This window comes from Podarcis melisellensis (assembly GCF_964234715.1).
Source record: "Podarcis melisellensis genome assembly, chromosome: 10".
Classification (NCBI taxonomy): domain Eukaryota; kingdom Metazoa; phylum Chordata; class Lepidosauria; order Squamata; family Lacertidae; genus Podarcis; species Podarcis melisellensis.
The window spans coordinates 49,199,707-49,215,374 of record NC_138542.1 but is presented as its reverse complement, the minus strand read 5'-3'; the positions used below and the strand labels follow the sequence as shown (position 1 = coordinate 49,215,374).

The window sequence follows — 15,668 nt, the reverse complement described above, 5'->3', positions numbered from 1 at the left end:
CAGAGGAGAAATACTAAGGTCAGGGGGAAAGGGCCAAAAGTGCTAGTTGGCTCATGCAGTGATCAGGCTATCGGTCCATGAAACAGTCCTGCTGAGGTGTTCCTGAATATATGGATGGTGGCGGGCACAATTCCCTCCTGTTGTAGTTTGTAGATGGGCCCTGGATTCAAATCAGGGGCATTCAGCATGTAAACCACAAGCTGGCCCCTCCACATGTCTCCTCCTGCATTCTTTGTACTTGCTCCTGCAATTTATGATTAGGTATTGGGGGGGGTGAGACAGGGGTGGAGAGACAAATGCCCCATAATGTGTGTGCTTGCAGCATGGCTGCTGCTGCAGCCGAGCTGTTAGGAAGCCATTCTGCTCTGTTCATGTTTTTTTTTCTGCCCCACTCTGCCCCCATCTAGTCCAGCATCCTGTTCCCACAGTGGCCAACATCAGTGGGAAACCTGCAAGCAGGAAGTGAACACAAGAGCCCTCTCCCCTCCTGCAGTTCCCAGGAACTAGCATTCAGAAACATGACTGTCTCCAACCACGAAGGCAGAGCATAGCTAGTAGCTATTGATAACCTTCTCCTCCATGAATTTGTCTAATCCTCTTTTAAAGCCATCCAAGCTGGTGGCCACTGCTGCCTCCACATGTTTCATAGGTTAACCATGCACTGTGTGAACTACTTCGTTGTATCTGCCCTGACACTTCCAACATTCCAATGACAGCCATATATGTTGCAGTGTTATAAGAGAAGGAGAATAAGTTTTCTCTCTCCTCTTTCTCCTTTTATAAACTCCTATTGTGTCAACTCTTGCTCGCCTTTTCTCTGCACTAAAAAGTCCTGAATGCTGCAACCTTTCCTCATAGGGGAATAATTTTGCTTGCCCTTTTCTTAAACTTTTCCAATTCTATGATATCCTTTTTGAAGTCACATGACCAGAACTACACACAGTATTTCAAAAGCAGTTGAACGGTAGATTTTTAATAATAGAATTATATCAGCAGTTTTATTTTCAGTTCATTTCCTAATGATCCTGAGCATGGAATTGGCCTTTTTCAGAGCTACCACACACCACGGTTGTTGACATCTTCATTGAGCTTTCTGCTACAACCCCCGGGTCTTATCACCACCAGTTCAAACCCCATGTGAAATTAAGATTAATTTTTGTGTGTGTGCCAAAATGCATAACATTGCACTTGTTTGCACTGAACTGCATTTGCCTTTGCTATATTACTCCCCATCCACCTCTCAGCATGAAGAGGTCCTTTTGGAGCTCTTCACAATCTCTTTTTGTTTTAATGACCCTGTGAGAACTACATCCACAGGATCGGCAGAGGCCATTTTGGAGGGAAACCAGTACGTAGGGGCCGAAGAAGACAAGCACACGCTTCATGAAATCAAAACGTTCTACAACACCTTCACTGAAGAGATGCCTCTCATGGTGGTGTGAATGGATAGTGCTGTGCAAGTTCCATCAACAGCAATGCTCTCTGAGGTTTATTCTATTTTCAGCTCTGCCTAACGAGCAAACATACTCAGACTCAAATCCAATGAAAGTGCATTATTAAAAGGTAACCCCATGAATTTTAATCTAGTCTGAAAGTTATGGAGTTACAGATAACTGTGGCAAAAATACTAGCATGAAACCTGCTGCACGGGACCAGTTGGTAAAACACAATATTTAGGCCCTGGCGTGCTCTGGTCCATGGGGTCACGAAGAGTCAGACACGACTAAACGACAACAAATTTACGGGGAAAGAACCACAGAGTCAATTCTACAAAGGTGATGTGATTCACACTGGGAGGTAAAATTCAGATTGTCTCTATAAATAATTGTTTCTTGTGGGGAAAAAACCCTACACATCACAACTCTGCCTTCATCTGTTCAAAAGATGAATAGCATGTATCCTAAAGAAAAGCCTGCATCTGAACAGGCAGCCTTGACGTGTGTGCTTATTCTGTCAAAGTATATAAATCTATAGTAGCTTTTAGCACTATGCTAGATAATTCACAAGTAAAAAACAAGCAAGGTGGAAGCAATTTTTATACTCAAGCTTGGGAAAAGACACTCACAAGATGCAGGGTTTGTGGTAAAGGCCAGCAACTGAGCACCAAAAATATCCAAGGGCATAGCATCCTGTTAATTGCTTTGCTCCCTCACACCTTTAAAAAGACACAACAGTATGTTGAACTAAGGCAACTCAGCTTTCACACTCACTCTTTCTATGTTCACATCTTCAAAGCCACTCCCCTTTCCTACCAATCCTTTAATTAAAAAAAATTGTTGTCCAATGTACAACGACAAAAAGAGCAAGACCACCAATTTCACTGCCCTAGTATCTGCCATGCAGCTAACACTCCCTTTGGGATAGATCTATTCCTTAGACCAGGGATGGGAAACTTCTTCTTTGGAGGGTCACATTCAATTGGCTGTAAGTCTGTTGGGGGTCACTTGCTGGTCATGCCATGGTAGAGCCTGCAGTGGGTGGGCACCCTTCTCTCTTTCTCTGAAATCCTGTCACCATGTGTTGTCACAGTTCCCCCAAAGGGCTTTCCCTTCCACAGCCACCCTCCTTCTCTCAGCCTCATCTTTCTTCTCTACTTATCCACTCTCCTCCTTTCCAGCTCAACATCACTCTGCCCATGAAGCAACAGTCTCCACATCCCTCTCTGAGTCTCACACCCAGGAATTGGAAGAGAAATGGGATAGTCCTTAGAAGCAAGAGTGTCCCCATAACCAGAGAATAGGATAATGTCAATGGCCTTCCCTCTGGTAGCTCACTTGGTTCACACCAGATAGGGGATAGGTAGGCAGGCTTAACAAGCACTGCTTCTTCCAATGAGCAATGGGGAACCAACACTAATTCTCCATGATGCAACACAGCATTATTCAGCATGGTGGGCAACTGCAATGACTGCCACCTGATGCTCATCAGAAGAATGAGAGAAAAGAGGACCCAAAACAGGATTTCCAGCAGGGCCAACAGCCCAAAGATGTCACCCACTGACACCAGGTCTCTTCTATCTCCAGCTTGCCTAATGTTACTTACCAAGTTTGTGACAGAAGTGAGGGATGAGCCAGGGACTGATTCCTAGCTCAGTCTATTACACACTATTAGGCTATACTGACTAAATTTATTGTTTCAATGTCTCTCCAATACATAGATTCGGCTAATTAAAAGCCATGTGTTTCCCTCAAAAGTAGCCACTTGGATGGAACAACAGAATATGGAATTAACATCATATCTGGGTCTTCAAGAAAGGCTGTTTTTCCCCCTATTTGACTGTGATTAACAATGCTTTACAAAAGTTACAACCATCTGTTATCTTCACCATCTCCACCCCCATATTACAACATTGCCCACCCACAGAGGGGGAAGGAAGAGAAGGAAGATGGAGTACTTATGTTTAATGTATCGGCTTCTGTATAAAATTTAAATCTGTCAAAAATAGCACAAGTATGTCTCTGACTACAGCACAGGTAATTCTTTTTAGTAATGAATGGCAAGGCCTGGATATCTGTGACTCATTAGTCTACAATTGGGGGCGGGAAGAGAGAGGTTTTAAATTTCTATCATTGGAGAACAACTGTCACCATAAAAGTAATGTGTAAGTGCCAAGATTTCATGTTCTGCAAGCAGAAAGAATAATGGAATGCAAGCTAAGTATATGGAGAATTAAAGGCTACATTAATCCATGTTTCTTAGCTGCCTGTAGTACATCTTGTAAGGAGATGGGAAATTTCCCCAACTGGTCGCAATACAAACTCCTATTTGATTAAATTTGGCGGTTTATTAACCAATTTTTGATATCCCAAACAAATCCTTGTGTACCAATATAGAAATGACCTGATCCCAGATAGGTTCATCCTGAGAATTCATCATTGCAGAGGTGGGGTGTCCTTAGCTTAGGTAAGCTCAAGGAAGTTATTGTGTCTGCATTCCCAAGCCCTTCCTTCATGCAAAGCATGTGGGTCTATTACGGCTATAGCAAGGCTAAATCACCCCGCTTTCATCATAAACTGCAATTTTAAGGGCAACTCTGAACCTCTTGCTTGGCCTTTAGGTAGACTAGGATAGCGACAGCATAGATTTATTTCTCCCAAACCAACATGTGGGTTTGTGGAATCACAGTCTACATTGTTTACAACATGTGGAATAATATTAACCTTAACATGTTGATTTTCCTCCTGTGCTTAGAATCAAAGAAATCCATTTATTAAGGTAATTTGAGATAAAGCCATTTGATCCTTCTCTCTCTGGGGACATTAAAAAAAATGTTTTCATTTCTGATGAAAAGGCCCTTCATTAATATTTTCCCTACAGTCTGAGTTATAAAACCCATAGCATCAGACTCACCTGCATTGATGCAGCATAACTGAGAACTCCCCAAAATGTGTCAGTGAAGTCCATCAGCATGAGGACAGTAATTTCAAGTGCAGATAACAAAAATATAATCATATTCCAAACTTTTAACCTAATGCCAATCCCTCTTAAATCTACTGTCTACTAACCAACAGCCAAAGGCAAAAATGGGGGAGCACTAAACACAAGAAATAAAAACATTGAAGGTAAAGGGGCAATGCACATTTGTATCATTTCTAAAACAGTAAACTTTCCTCATGACACAGGAAATGCCCAATGTGTTTTTTTCAAGACCTTCTTCAAGTGCACTTCTCAGCAATACAGCTTTCCTAAAAGATATCCAATCCATAATCAGCCACTACTCTTGAACACAGTTCTTATATCCAATCTACAAATTCTACGGGGAGAATAGAAAATAACGAAGAAGAAGAAGAAGAAGAAGAAGAAGAAGAAGAAGAAGAAGAAGAAGAACCCGACAAAAGGCCCAACTGCCATCCAAAGCTCTTGAACAATTGCCCATGGCAATTGTTATCCACTGCTTTTTATTGTTATTGGTTTTATTCCTTTGGTTTTATTTTCTTATTGTGAGCTGCTCTGAGGCCATGAATGCAGAAGTCTTACTAATAAAAAATAATCAGTAGATTGAAAGGGGGTAATCTTAGCCTTTTAGTGCAGCTCCAAGTATGTTTCTGCTAGTAAGTTGGAACAAATTCAGGTAGTGCCAATAATGTTATGTACAGCTTTCTTTTCGTAGGAAGGGAGTGTTACCTCATCACATCACACCACATGCACTTCAGAGCTCTGCACTACCAGCAGAACAGATACTCCACACCTAGCTTGGACAGGTACCCACTGGTCACAGGGTATAGTCTGAAAGCACATGAGGGCAACACCTTGTTCAACCTAGGTAGATTTGGGTCTGGTTAGTATTTGGTGGGTGATCACCTTGGAACTACAGTGGTACCTCAGGTTAAGTACTTAATTCGTTCCGGATGCCCGTACTTAACCTGAAACTGTTCTTAACCTGAAGCACCACTTTAGCTAATGGGGCCTTCTGCTGCTGCCGCGCTGCCAGAGCACGATTTCTGTTCTTATCCTGAAGCAAAGTTCTTAACCTGAAGCACTATTTCTGGGTTAGCGGAGTCTGTAACCTGAAGTGTATGTAACCTGAAGCGTATGTAACCCGAGGTACCACTGTACATGTATGCCATATTGGGCTCCGTAACAAGGTTGCCATATTTTTTTCAATGAATCCGGGGGCAACTTTGCAACTTCCTACTAAATAGATGGATTTTGTCAGGGAGCTGATTTGTAAATCCAGGGACTGTCCCTGGGAAACGGGGACGTCTGGTAACCTTACTCCATTTGAAAGGTGGGATATAAATATAAGAAAATAAATATATGAACTAATAACATATGTCTTTAACATATGAACCCAGGTAAAGGTAAAGATAAAGGGACCCCTGACCATTAGGTCCAGTCGTGACCGACTCTGGGGTTGCAGCACTCATCTTGCCTTATTGGCCAAGGGAGCCGGCGTACAGCTTCCGGGTCATGTGGCCAGCATGACTAAGCCACTTCTGGCGAACCAGAGCAGCGCACGGAAATGCTGTTTACCTTCCCGCCGGAGCGGTACCTATTTATCTACTTGCACTTTGACGTGTTTTTGAACCGCTAGGTTGACAGGAGCAGGGACCGAGCAACGGAGCTCACCCTATCGTGGGGATTCGAACCGCCGACCTTCTGATCAGCAAGTCCTAGGCTCTGTGATTTAACCCACAGTGCCACCCGCGTCCCTTCACAGGCAAGCAGACCAAACCTTAAATTGGATACTTTCAGCATTTAGTATTATATCTGGAGTGCTGAAGGAAATGCTCTCTATTTTTAACTGCTTTGGGTAATCAACCCATTCTCTTAACCATATTCATGAAGGGTTTCACAGGGATAGGATAAGATTTACATTTTAATGTAAATTATCTACATTTCTGTACTGGCTCAAACAGAGAGGGAACAAATCTCCAATCTGTATTTAGGAATACAGTACACAAAGCACATTTATTAGAATAAATGTTGACAACCAAGAGATACATTTAATGTAGAATCACATGACCTTAAGCGCATAGTAGTCTAACAAGATCCTATATACTAATTTATCTTCTGAACAAAGACACAGGCTTATAGCTCATATTTCTGCATGTCGGTCGTATTATTACAGATAATGTCTACCAGAATTCTTCCATATGCTTCTGTATGAATTCTTTCTATTCCAAGCTGTAGCCCAAGAGCTCATCAAGCACTTTGTCATTCTGAATAGAAGTACTCCATGACTCCTAAACAGAAACACACAATTCTGCATTCTAAGAATAAATGCAATCACAACGGAAATACTATGAAGGATGTGGATTCTGGGTCTAGGCAGATGGTATATTTTGAGCAGCAGAAAACAGAGATCTAACTGATGATGGGAACATGTCAGAATTATTATTTAAATATGCAAAAATCTGGTATTAAACTTTAAAAATGCTTCAAGATTAACTGATCACCCAATTATTTACACAATGGTGAAGGTTGTTCAAAACTTCACTCCTCCATACACCAGTGATTAATCATTCCAGACAGCTTCAAGATCAGTAAAAGAAAGAACTAAAATATGGAAAATCCAATGCACTAAAAGTTTCAAATAGAAGGAATGCACAGATAACATAATCACTGAAATGGTTAAAAACATGTCCCTTTAAAGCATGAAGCGTAAATTTTATCACCACTATTCAAGTGTGTGTAACTGCTACCAATAACTATCAAAATATACAAGACAGACTTCAGATATTGACTTCTGTGGGAAATATAAAAACAGAAACACAATGACATAATAGGTGATTGCCTGCTCTTCTCAGATATAATCAGACTGCAAAAATTATTCTCTATTTCCTGGGTATGAAATACCAAATGATTACTTTAGAACCTCTCCCGTGGTACAAATATATAGTTCTTCTGGCCCAGTTCTTCACAATGATTACACATTAAATTGAGATAAAACTGTTATCACAGGAATCAATACCTTACTGTGGAGCAGTGACAATTCTGATGAACAAAAAATTACATTGTGGTGCCAGTCATATCTACTCATAAGTAAATCCCAATGAGTTGAATGGGATTTGTTCTCAAGTAACTGTGTAGAGGATTGGAGCCTTAACAGTAACGACTGTAATAAAACCAGCATGTCACATGTGGCATTGAAAAAGAAGAAAAACCCCCAGAAAGAAACATGCCAGGTAACTAAAGGCAGTTCATATAGTAGCCACCTTAGAATCAGCTACTATAATACTTATTCGAAATAATATGGAGCAAAATGAATGGTCATTCCTATTAATACAAAAAGCTGTCATTCTCAGACTTGCTATATGAGCAGGAAATTTCTAAAAATGATGTCTGTTCAACATACAAAGAGGCTTAGGATACCAGAACCCTGACTAAGCCTTGGGATTTCCAAAAGGGGAAAAAAAGTTATTAAAAATAATGAGAATGTTATCAAACATTCCCATCCTTATTATTGTTCTTGCTCTTAAAAATGTCTGAAACACTTACAAGAACAAATACATTTCACTTTGTTTTTATCAGGACATTAACACTGGACTTTTGTAGTGAGGGATAAGGTGAATCAGAATAGCTATAGCACATCAGCTCACTAGGAATGAGTTTGAGATGGAAATATCACTCTTCTGGTTGTTGGAGCTAGAAAGGAGGTATCTTCAAGTCACATGCTCCTTAGTGATGCAGCACTCATCAACCAATAAGAAAATCTCAAGAATGCCATATGGTGGATTTTAATGTTAATAATTCCTCACTCCTTAAAAATGCACATATATATCCTTGGAATTTATATCAGGAACAACCTCCTCCGTAAAATGTAAATTTCTCCCATAAGACTCTGATCCTCAAGCTTTCAACTCAGATGCCAACTTCAGCAAAAGGTAAATGCAGTACTTTTGAAAAAGTGTATCTGGATAAACCAAAACAGCTGAGCCTGGAAAAATATCAGCCTCCTCTCAAAGCAATGCAGGGAGCTAACAATGTACAACTGGAAACATGAACAACATTCAGTTGTGATCTTTTCTCTGCTTACCTGGACAACGGGGTATTGGTAATCCATGCAATATACACCATACATAGCCAAAGGCTTCTCCAGCTGTATACCAGGCAGACAAAGAAACGGGAACTCTGAGTCTGCGTCTCCCCTCCTGCAGTCTTGAGCACAGGTCCCTGGCAGTGCTGTGCAATACTTGGCTCAGGCCTCTGGGTCTATACGCAGGTTGATACTAGCTCAGCTGAAAATATACATGAATTGCCCGAATGGCTTCAGATCAGCCTTTCTGCCTCCCCCTCCCCTTGAGATCCAGCACAGCTAAACCAAGGCGCACATAAATGAACGGAACCTCGTAAGTTAGGAATCCTAAACTGAAGACAAACAATTCTCCTGCAGTTCCCAGAAGCACAGAATGACAATCAGGAAGAACGGAATGCAGTAATGGGCGAAGAGGGAGAAAGCAAGCAAGCAAGCACATAGGAGCCAAAGAGATATATGTTCTGGGCACTAGGTGCGTCAGAGGGAACACAATCTGGGACAGCAAAAAAGTATACGAGGCTGTGTTACCCTCCACCCCCAGACCTTTTTGCTTTTTCTTTTTTTACTGTCCCAGGCAGAGACAGGTGCTGGGATTAGCATAGCAAATCCCCCCCCCCTTTTTTTTGAGGATGCAAAGGGAGGGAAAAGAGAGAGGCTACACTGATATCTGCAATGAAGTTTTTTGTGGGGTTGGTTTTTTTTAACATAACCAAATATATGATCGTATCATTTAACACTTCTCTCTCTGCATTTAACCCAGACAGAGACAGCTGCTTGAATCAGAACTGAAGTGAGAAAGGGAGAGAGGAGGAAAGAAAGCAATCTGAATCCACCGAGAGGCCTTGAGCTATGCAGGATGCATGCTCTCAGCTGTTCCAGTCAAACTTAGGAGGATTAATGCTGACTGTCAGCATAGGGGATGGGAGATGGTGAGAAAGGGGCTAGGTCTGGAAAAGCCAGCTGCTCTTCCCATTTTAGAAAACTTCCTTGTACCATTCCAAATCCACACATTCCTGCAAGAGGATGCTGGAGCTCTAACAGACATGGACAGATGCTAAATTAATCTGACAAAGACCAGCAGATTCAGAAGTTGCTTTTCGAACCATGCATGCCATGTGTGTCACTTGTAACCTGAGATCAGCGAGTAATTCTTAGAAGGCTGAAAGTAGCCTAAAGGGAATAGCGAGGTGTGGAAATTATACCTTCAACAACAGAAGCAATATACTTTTTTTTTACGGTGCTCTTTAAAAGAAGCAAAAAAAAAAAAAAAAAACACAACACCAATTCCCATGGTTTGACATTTTTTTGCATACTCTACTTTTTAAACAGCCTGTGTGCCCAGTTTCCCAAAATCTGGGGGCTTATTGAACTCTTTGATGGCAAATGGAAAGCCGAAGAAAAACGAAGGACAAGCTCTCAGAACCACCCTTGCTCCCTGAACTCTTGCTATGAGCATACTATTCTGCAACTATTGTTCAACGGATTTTGCTTTCAATTCTTTCAGCACTGCTTCTCTCATCAGAAAATTGACAGCAACAGCAGTATTCCAACATATGCTTGATTTGCCGAAATATAAAGCAACCATGCCATTTAAAAAAAAGTATGGAATTGTTTTCATGAAGCTTCAATACTCAGCTTGGATTGGAAACAATGGGTTGTATCCAATGTTAGTCATACTTAGAGTAGACCCATTCAAATTAATTGACATCACCACCACAGGTTTATTAATATCAGTGAGTCTACTCTATGAGGATGGCATTGTGGTCTAAACCACAGAGCCTAGGGCTTGCTGATCAGAAGGCCGGCGGTTCAAATCCCCGCAACGGGGTGAGCTCCCGTTGTTCGGTCCCAGCTCCTGCCCACCTAGCAGTTCAAAAGCACGTCAAAGTGAAAGTAGATAAATAGGTACCGCTCTGGCAAGAAGGTAAATGGCATTTCTGTGAGCTGCTCTGGTTCACCAGAAGCGGCTCAGTCATGCTGGCCACATGACCCGGAAGCTGTCTGCAGACAAACACCAGCTCCCTTGGCCTATAGAGCGAGATGAGCGCTGCAACCCCAGAGTCGCCCGCAACTGGACCTAATGGTCAGGGGTATCTTTTACTCTATGAGTGGAACTTAGTTGGATACAACCCATTATAGCAACAATGAGTTCTTCATTCAGAACCATCACACATAAATCCATTTCTTGTCAGTAACACATACCAGCTATCACATGAGTAATCTTTGCAAGTTGTCATAAATAATTTCCATTGATATATTGCCTGTGAGACTCAAAACCTTTGAAGTCTTCCACACTACTCAATGCATTTCCCCATCACTTTTCAAACCACAAAAAAATCCATGGCTTTCTAAAAAGCCTAAAGTTCTGGTATGTGCTTGGAATCCCTTCCACAAATTACTGACAGCCTGGAGAAATCAGGGACCAGGAGAAATAGGACAAATCTTATTTTCCTTTGTCTTTTGCTGATTGGCTGCTGCAGTTTCCGGCAGAAACCATGGAAGGAGGGAGGGAGAGAAGACAAACCACGGATCAGAAATGTTCCCATAGGAAATAATGGAAATCGTCAGCTCGTTATGTGAACGCTTTCCTAATGAATGATTTCCTGGGAGTGCATTGTATTTGGAAAGTGGGACTTGCAATGTATCTCAAATTGGATAAATGGGAAATAATATGTAAAGTATTGCAGGATATTCGTGTGTGTTCTCTCTCTCTCTCTCTCTCTCTCTCTCTCTCACCACACACACACACACACACTACTAATTTATGTCTGATCATGAATCTAAACTGGTAATGATTAACGTGGAAAGTTATCTTTGCCTCATGGTGGAAACCATGGAGAGTCACTACAAGTCAATGTAGGTTGTACTGAACTAGACAGACGACTGGTCTGATTTGGTGTAAGTCAACTTCCTAAGTACTTATGTTCCCAAAATTAATGCTCATCCAATGAAACTGAAAACAGACAAAAGGAAGTATTTCTCCAGAAACGGCATAACAATCTTATGGCATTCACTACTACAAAATGTGATGATGCACCATAGCTTATATAATTTTAAAAGAACAACAGATAATTTTTTTAAAAGATTTGAGGAGGGAGTACTTTCTGTAGAAGACAGGAACAATAGTCTATTGCTTGCAGTGTGCAAGTTGATTTACTAATATTATGTTTTATTTCTATTTTTAAAATATGCTCTATTTTCCCTACAAAATGTAATCCTAAATAGCTTGTAACAGAAATAAAATACAAATAGCAATACATAAAACAGAAAAATTGAAAGAGCAACTTAGCTATACATAGGGCCAATTCACATCTTATGCTAAACCAAACCATGGCTAAGCATGAATGAGCAAGTATGGCCACTTTGCACCACCCCAGAGCTAAGCCATGGTTTGGCTTAGCATTACATTTGAACCTGGGCTCATGGTTTCCCCTCCCCCCCAAAAAAAGAAATCTACTTAAAGCAATAATCCAGTAACAAACTTTGCCTACAGCTTGTGACTTGCTTGGAGATAGAGAAACAACATGACCAGTTTGGGTCATAACCTAAGTTTAGCTCTGGGCAGCAAGCCAGAGGAGGAGCAAACTGGCTGTTGTTTTCTCTCTGAATGCCCCCTTTTGCCTATAGATGCTTAGTCATGGTTTGGCTTAGCATTATGTGCTAACTGGGCCACAGTAGTTTACACACATTACCTTGAGAACTAGAAGACATATGAGTGTGAAACTCTGCCAAAGTAAAAAGTGGCAATTTAGCAAAATGGCACTCACTCCCTAGCCTGGTGCCCTACATATATGTTTTCAACTGCAACCTTCATTGTCCTTGACTCCTGGCAATATTCACTGGGCTGATGGGAGTTGGTATCCAATGCCAAGTTGAGGAAGACTGAGCTAGCCAAGACAGAGGAAGGGTTAAAATTAAGCTTTTGCCTACTTGAATGTTCTAACAGTAGCTCATACAACCCAGCTCTTACTTCAGTATTTTGACAAAATGCTCAAAGCACGCATGAACAAATCCATCTTATTACTCAACAACTAGTTAAAAGGTTTCGAGGTGCCTAGGTACTTCCTGGATACAAAATATAAGTCCGCTCCACAAGTTGATATCTAGAAAAACAGGCATTAATGAGCAGGATTTGGCAGGAGAGAGCACAGACCAAGGAATATGTTCTGCTGTCTATCAGGAGGCCAGAAGAAGACAACACAGATGGCAGGAAATAAACTATATTTAAAAAAATAGGGGGATGAGCAGATAATGAGGTTTAATCACAAACTAACATTCCAATTCCAGAAGTGACCTTTATAGGAAAGCAAGTTTCCTGAACTCAGGATGCATTTAACAGGTAGTGTTAATCAGTTCCTTTAATAGAGAACATAGGATGTTTGAAAATGAATTGGCAACACCAAAAAATGAGGTAGCAGTTTCTACACACTCAAGTGGTTCCCCAGAGATAGACAAGCTTATAAATGATAAGCATTAAAAAAACACACCAAAAAGGCCCAGCAATAACCTATGAGGTTCAATATCTTACATAATGTTGGTGGGCTGTTGGGTCTATAGAGATAATAAATTCTAGCCTTATTGTCTAGAGATGGAATTTCCTTCTTCTATTAAATCCTCCTCCTTCTTTTCTTCCCCAGAGGTAAAAGTGAATTGCCCATAGAAAAGAGAGGAGAAAGCCATGATTTTAGCTTAGCTGTGACTGGACAGCAATATGCCCACCAAGCAACAACCAGAAAGTAGCAAGGTCTTATTTAAAGTGAAAAAAATGAGGGAAACAGTTGCATGTAAGTCAATGGATTGGAAGGATTATGCATGCAACTGAGTAGTGTATTTGGACTGCAACAGGGTCTCAGGTGACCATTTAAGTAGATTGACCTTTTCTGTAACTGAAGGGTGTGCAGTATGGGAAATTTCTGACTCGAAATCCAAACCAGCCTCAGACCCAACTGTGACCTACAATATTAATAGCTGAGAGTATTCAAGGTCAGTGTGACACAGTGCACTGCTTGAGGTGGGCTGTTGCTGTCACTTGCACTCCCTCCTTTTCCTCCATGCATCCTTGTCACCTATTACCTCCTCCTGCTACTGCCTGCTGCTCCTTTGTTGTTGTTGTTGCTGCTGCTACTACTACTACTCCCTCTGCTACTTCCATGTACCATCCTTGCCCCTTAATGCAGGACCCTCAGGAAGGGGCACTTTCTCACAGCAAGGCATTGTAGCTGAGGTGGACTGTACTGCCACCAATGTATATTGTCGAAACACTGGCAAACACTTGTGTAGAAGTCTCTGTTAACTTCAATAAATTTTACATCTTTCACTGCCAGTACAAATGCTGACTATGGTCACTTCAATCACAACTCCTCACTCTCAAAGAAGGAGGACCTCATTCTCAGAGTGAGGAGTAGGGTGCTCAAAGAGCCTACTTAGTGCGCTGCCAGCTTCAATGCCACTCACCTACAGTGCAGGGAGGCATTTTCTCCAATGTATACACTCCATGTATTCCAGTGGTTGGTTTGAGGATGACTGCCTGAGCCCCAGTGCTGAACACTAGTGCATAGTGAGCGGTACTATGCCCACCTGTACCTACTTTGGCACCAGCAAAAGTTCTCATAAAAGATATCCTAAAACATAAACATGGCACTGTTTGCTCCTCCTGCTCAGTTCCTGCTCAGCCTCTTCCAACACTGAAGTTGCTCCATTAAACATGCCCACATTTCAATGACGCCAGGACTGGACAACTACCCTCCTTTCCATTTGGAAGAGGAGAGATGCAAAGAGCTTCTCTCTCTGAGAGTAAGCACGAAGGTGCCTTTTTCCATTGATGGGGTGACTGATGGAAGGGATATACCTGTACTTGTTTTGCAGTCCTCTGTCTTTATTCCGCTCATTTAGAGATGGCAGCCATTTTGTGTTATGGCATGTCCTTACAGCAGCCATGTCCTGGCTGCTCCCCGTGGCACTGTTTCAAAATTCCAAATGTGACCACTGGCCCAAAATATTTAGCGAACCCTGCACTACGGAGGAGAGAAAAAATTCTCACCTTTATCCCACCCCCAGGACCCCAACTTATGTCTGTTATGCCCCAACGAGGTCAGACAAAAGCATTAAGATGAAGGACAGTTGTTTGGAATGTTTCAGACATGTAGCTTGTCACACTTTCTGGATTATGATCCAATCGTCCGTCCTACAAAAAGAGACTTGGGTTCACCTGAAGTCTGCCACAGTCATTTCTTCATCTATACTCTGAAGGAGGAGACCCCATATCAACAACTCAGCAGTATGGAGCTCCCTAGTCTGGTACCAGCTGCCTGCCCAATTCAGACCTCTAATCTCTCCAACTTTGATTTAATGTAGCAATTATGGGTAATGTGGTTTGAAGGAGATAAATGCCCAATACAGGACTAGCTGGCACTGAGGTTCATTCCGCTCATAATGCGAAAACAGTTTTAATTAAAATCCCCTTTATGATAAAGGAGCTGCTTGACTGGATGTTTCTGTGCGGCCCTGATATGGAGCTTCCTCTAAAGCGGATTAGAAATCAAAAGTTTCCCCCTTTCTTGCTACTGGCAACACCAAAAGAACTGAAACGCACTCACTATGTTGCCCCAAATGCAATTCCCTTAACCCAAGAATTGCTGGGATCACACAAGGCTGATGCAGACAACAATCTTTCTCCAACCAAAGCACCAAACTCCAGTTCCTAAAGGTTAGGAACAAAGGAAACGAGGATGCAATCCTCATCCCCCCGCCCAAAGTCTAACAGTCTCAAAAAAGATTGTACCCTTTAAATGAAAATGAACACAATATTGCTCTCTGTTCACACACATTGTAGGCAGAATTGTGTACTAGGAGATTACAACCACCAACATGTAGCAATATAGAAAGCCAGATTTATTCTATTTTAAATGAAATAGTCTGTGTCCAGATAGATGGAGGAACTTAATTTGGCAGAACCAAATGAGTCTCAGTACTGATTGGTTTAAAAACTGATCTATCACTTCCTACTGAATTACCAAAAACAGTAGATGTGAGATGTTTTGTTTGATCTCACACAAAAACTTTGCTTATTTACTATTGCTGCAGTCACTCTTTTTTATGGAATATACTAAAATGAATTTGTTAAGTCTTGCCTGGTAGGAGCCATCTGTCACAGTGAAAAATCAGCCCCATGCATTAATATAAAAGGAAG

At 41.5% G+C, this 15,668-nt stretch overlaps 1 protein-coding gene and 1 long non-coding RNA gene across 22 annotated transcripts in view; one reads left to right on the top strand and one right to left on the bottom strand.

The window, feature by feature from the left end:
• The window catches only part of LOC309379365, a 271,748-nt gene that overhangs the window by 85,748 nt on the left and 170,332 nt on the right, over window positions 1-15,668 (top strand). The gene's annotated exons all lie outside the window — the stretch shown is intronic.
• Window positions 1-15,668, bottom strand: part of RBFOX2 (RNA binding fox-1 homolog 2) — a 174,028-nt gene that overhangs the window by 96,987 nt on the left and 61,373 nt on the right. The window contains exon 1 of one of the 21 annotated variants that reach the window (XM_081928364.1): window positions 8,480-8,906. The exons of the other annotated variants lie outside the window; for them this stretch is intronic. Coding sequence (XP_081784490.1) covers window positions 8,480-8,524 — 45 coding nt within the window. The 5' untranslated portion in view covers window positions 8,525-8,906. Of the gene's footprint in view, window positions 1-8,479; window positions 8,907-15,668 lie in introns of those variants that run through there. 21 annotated transcript variants of the gene reach the window in all.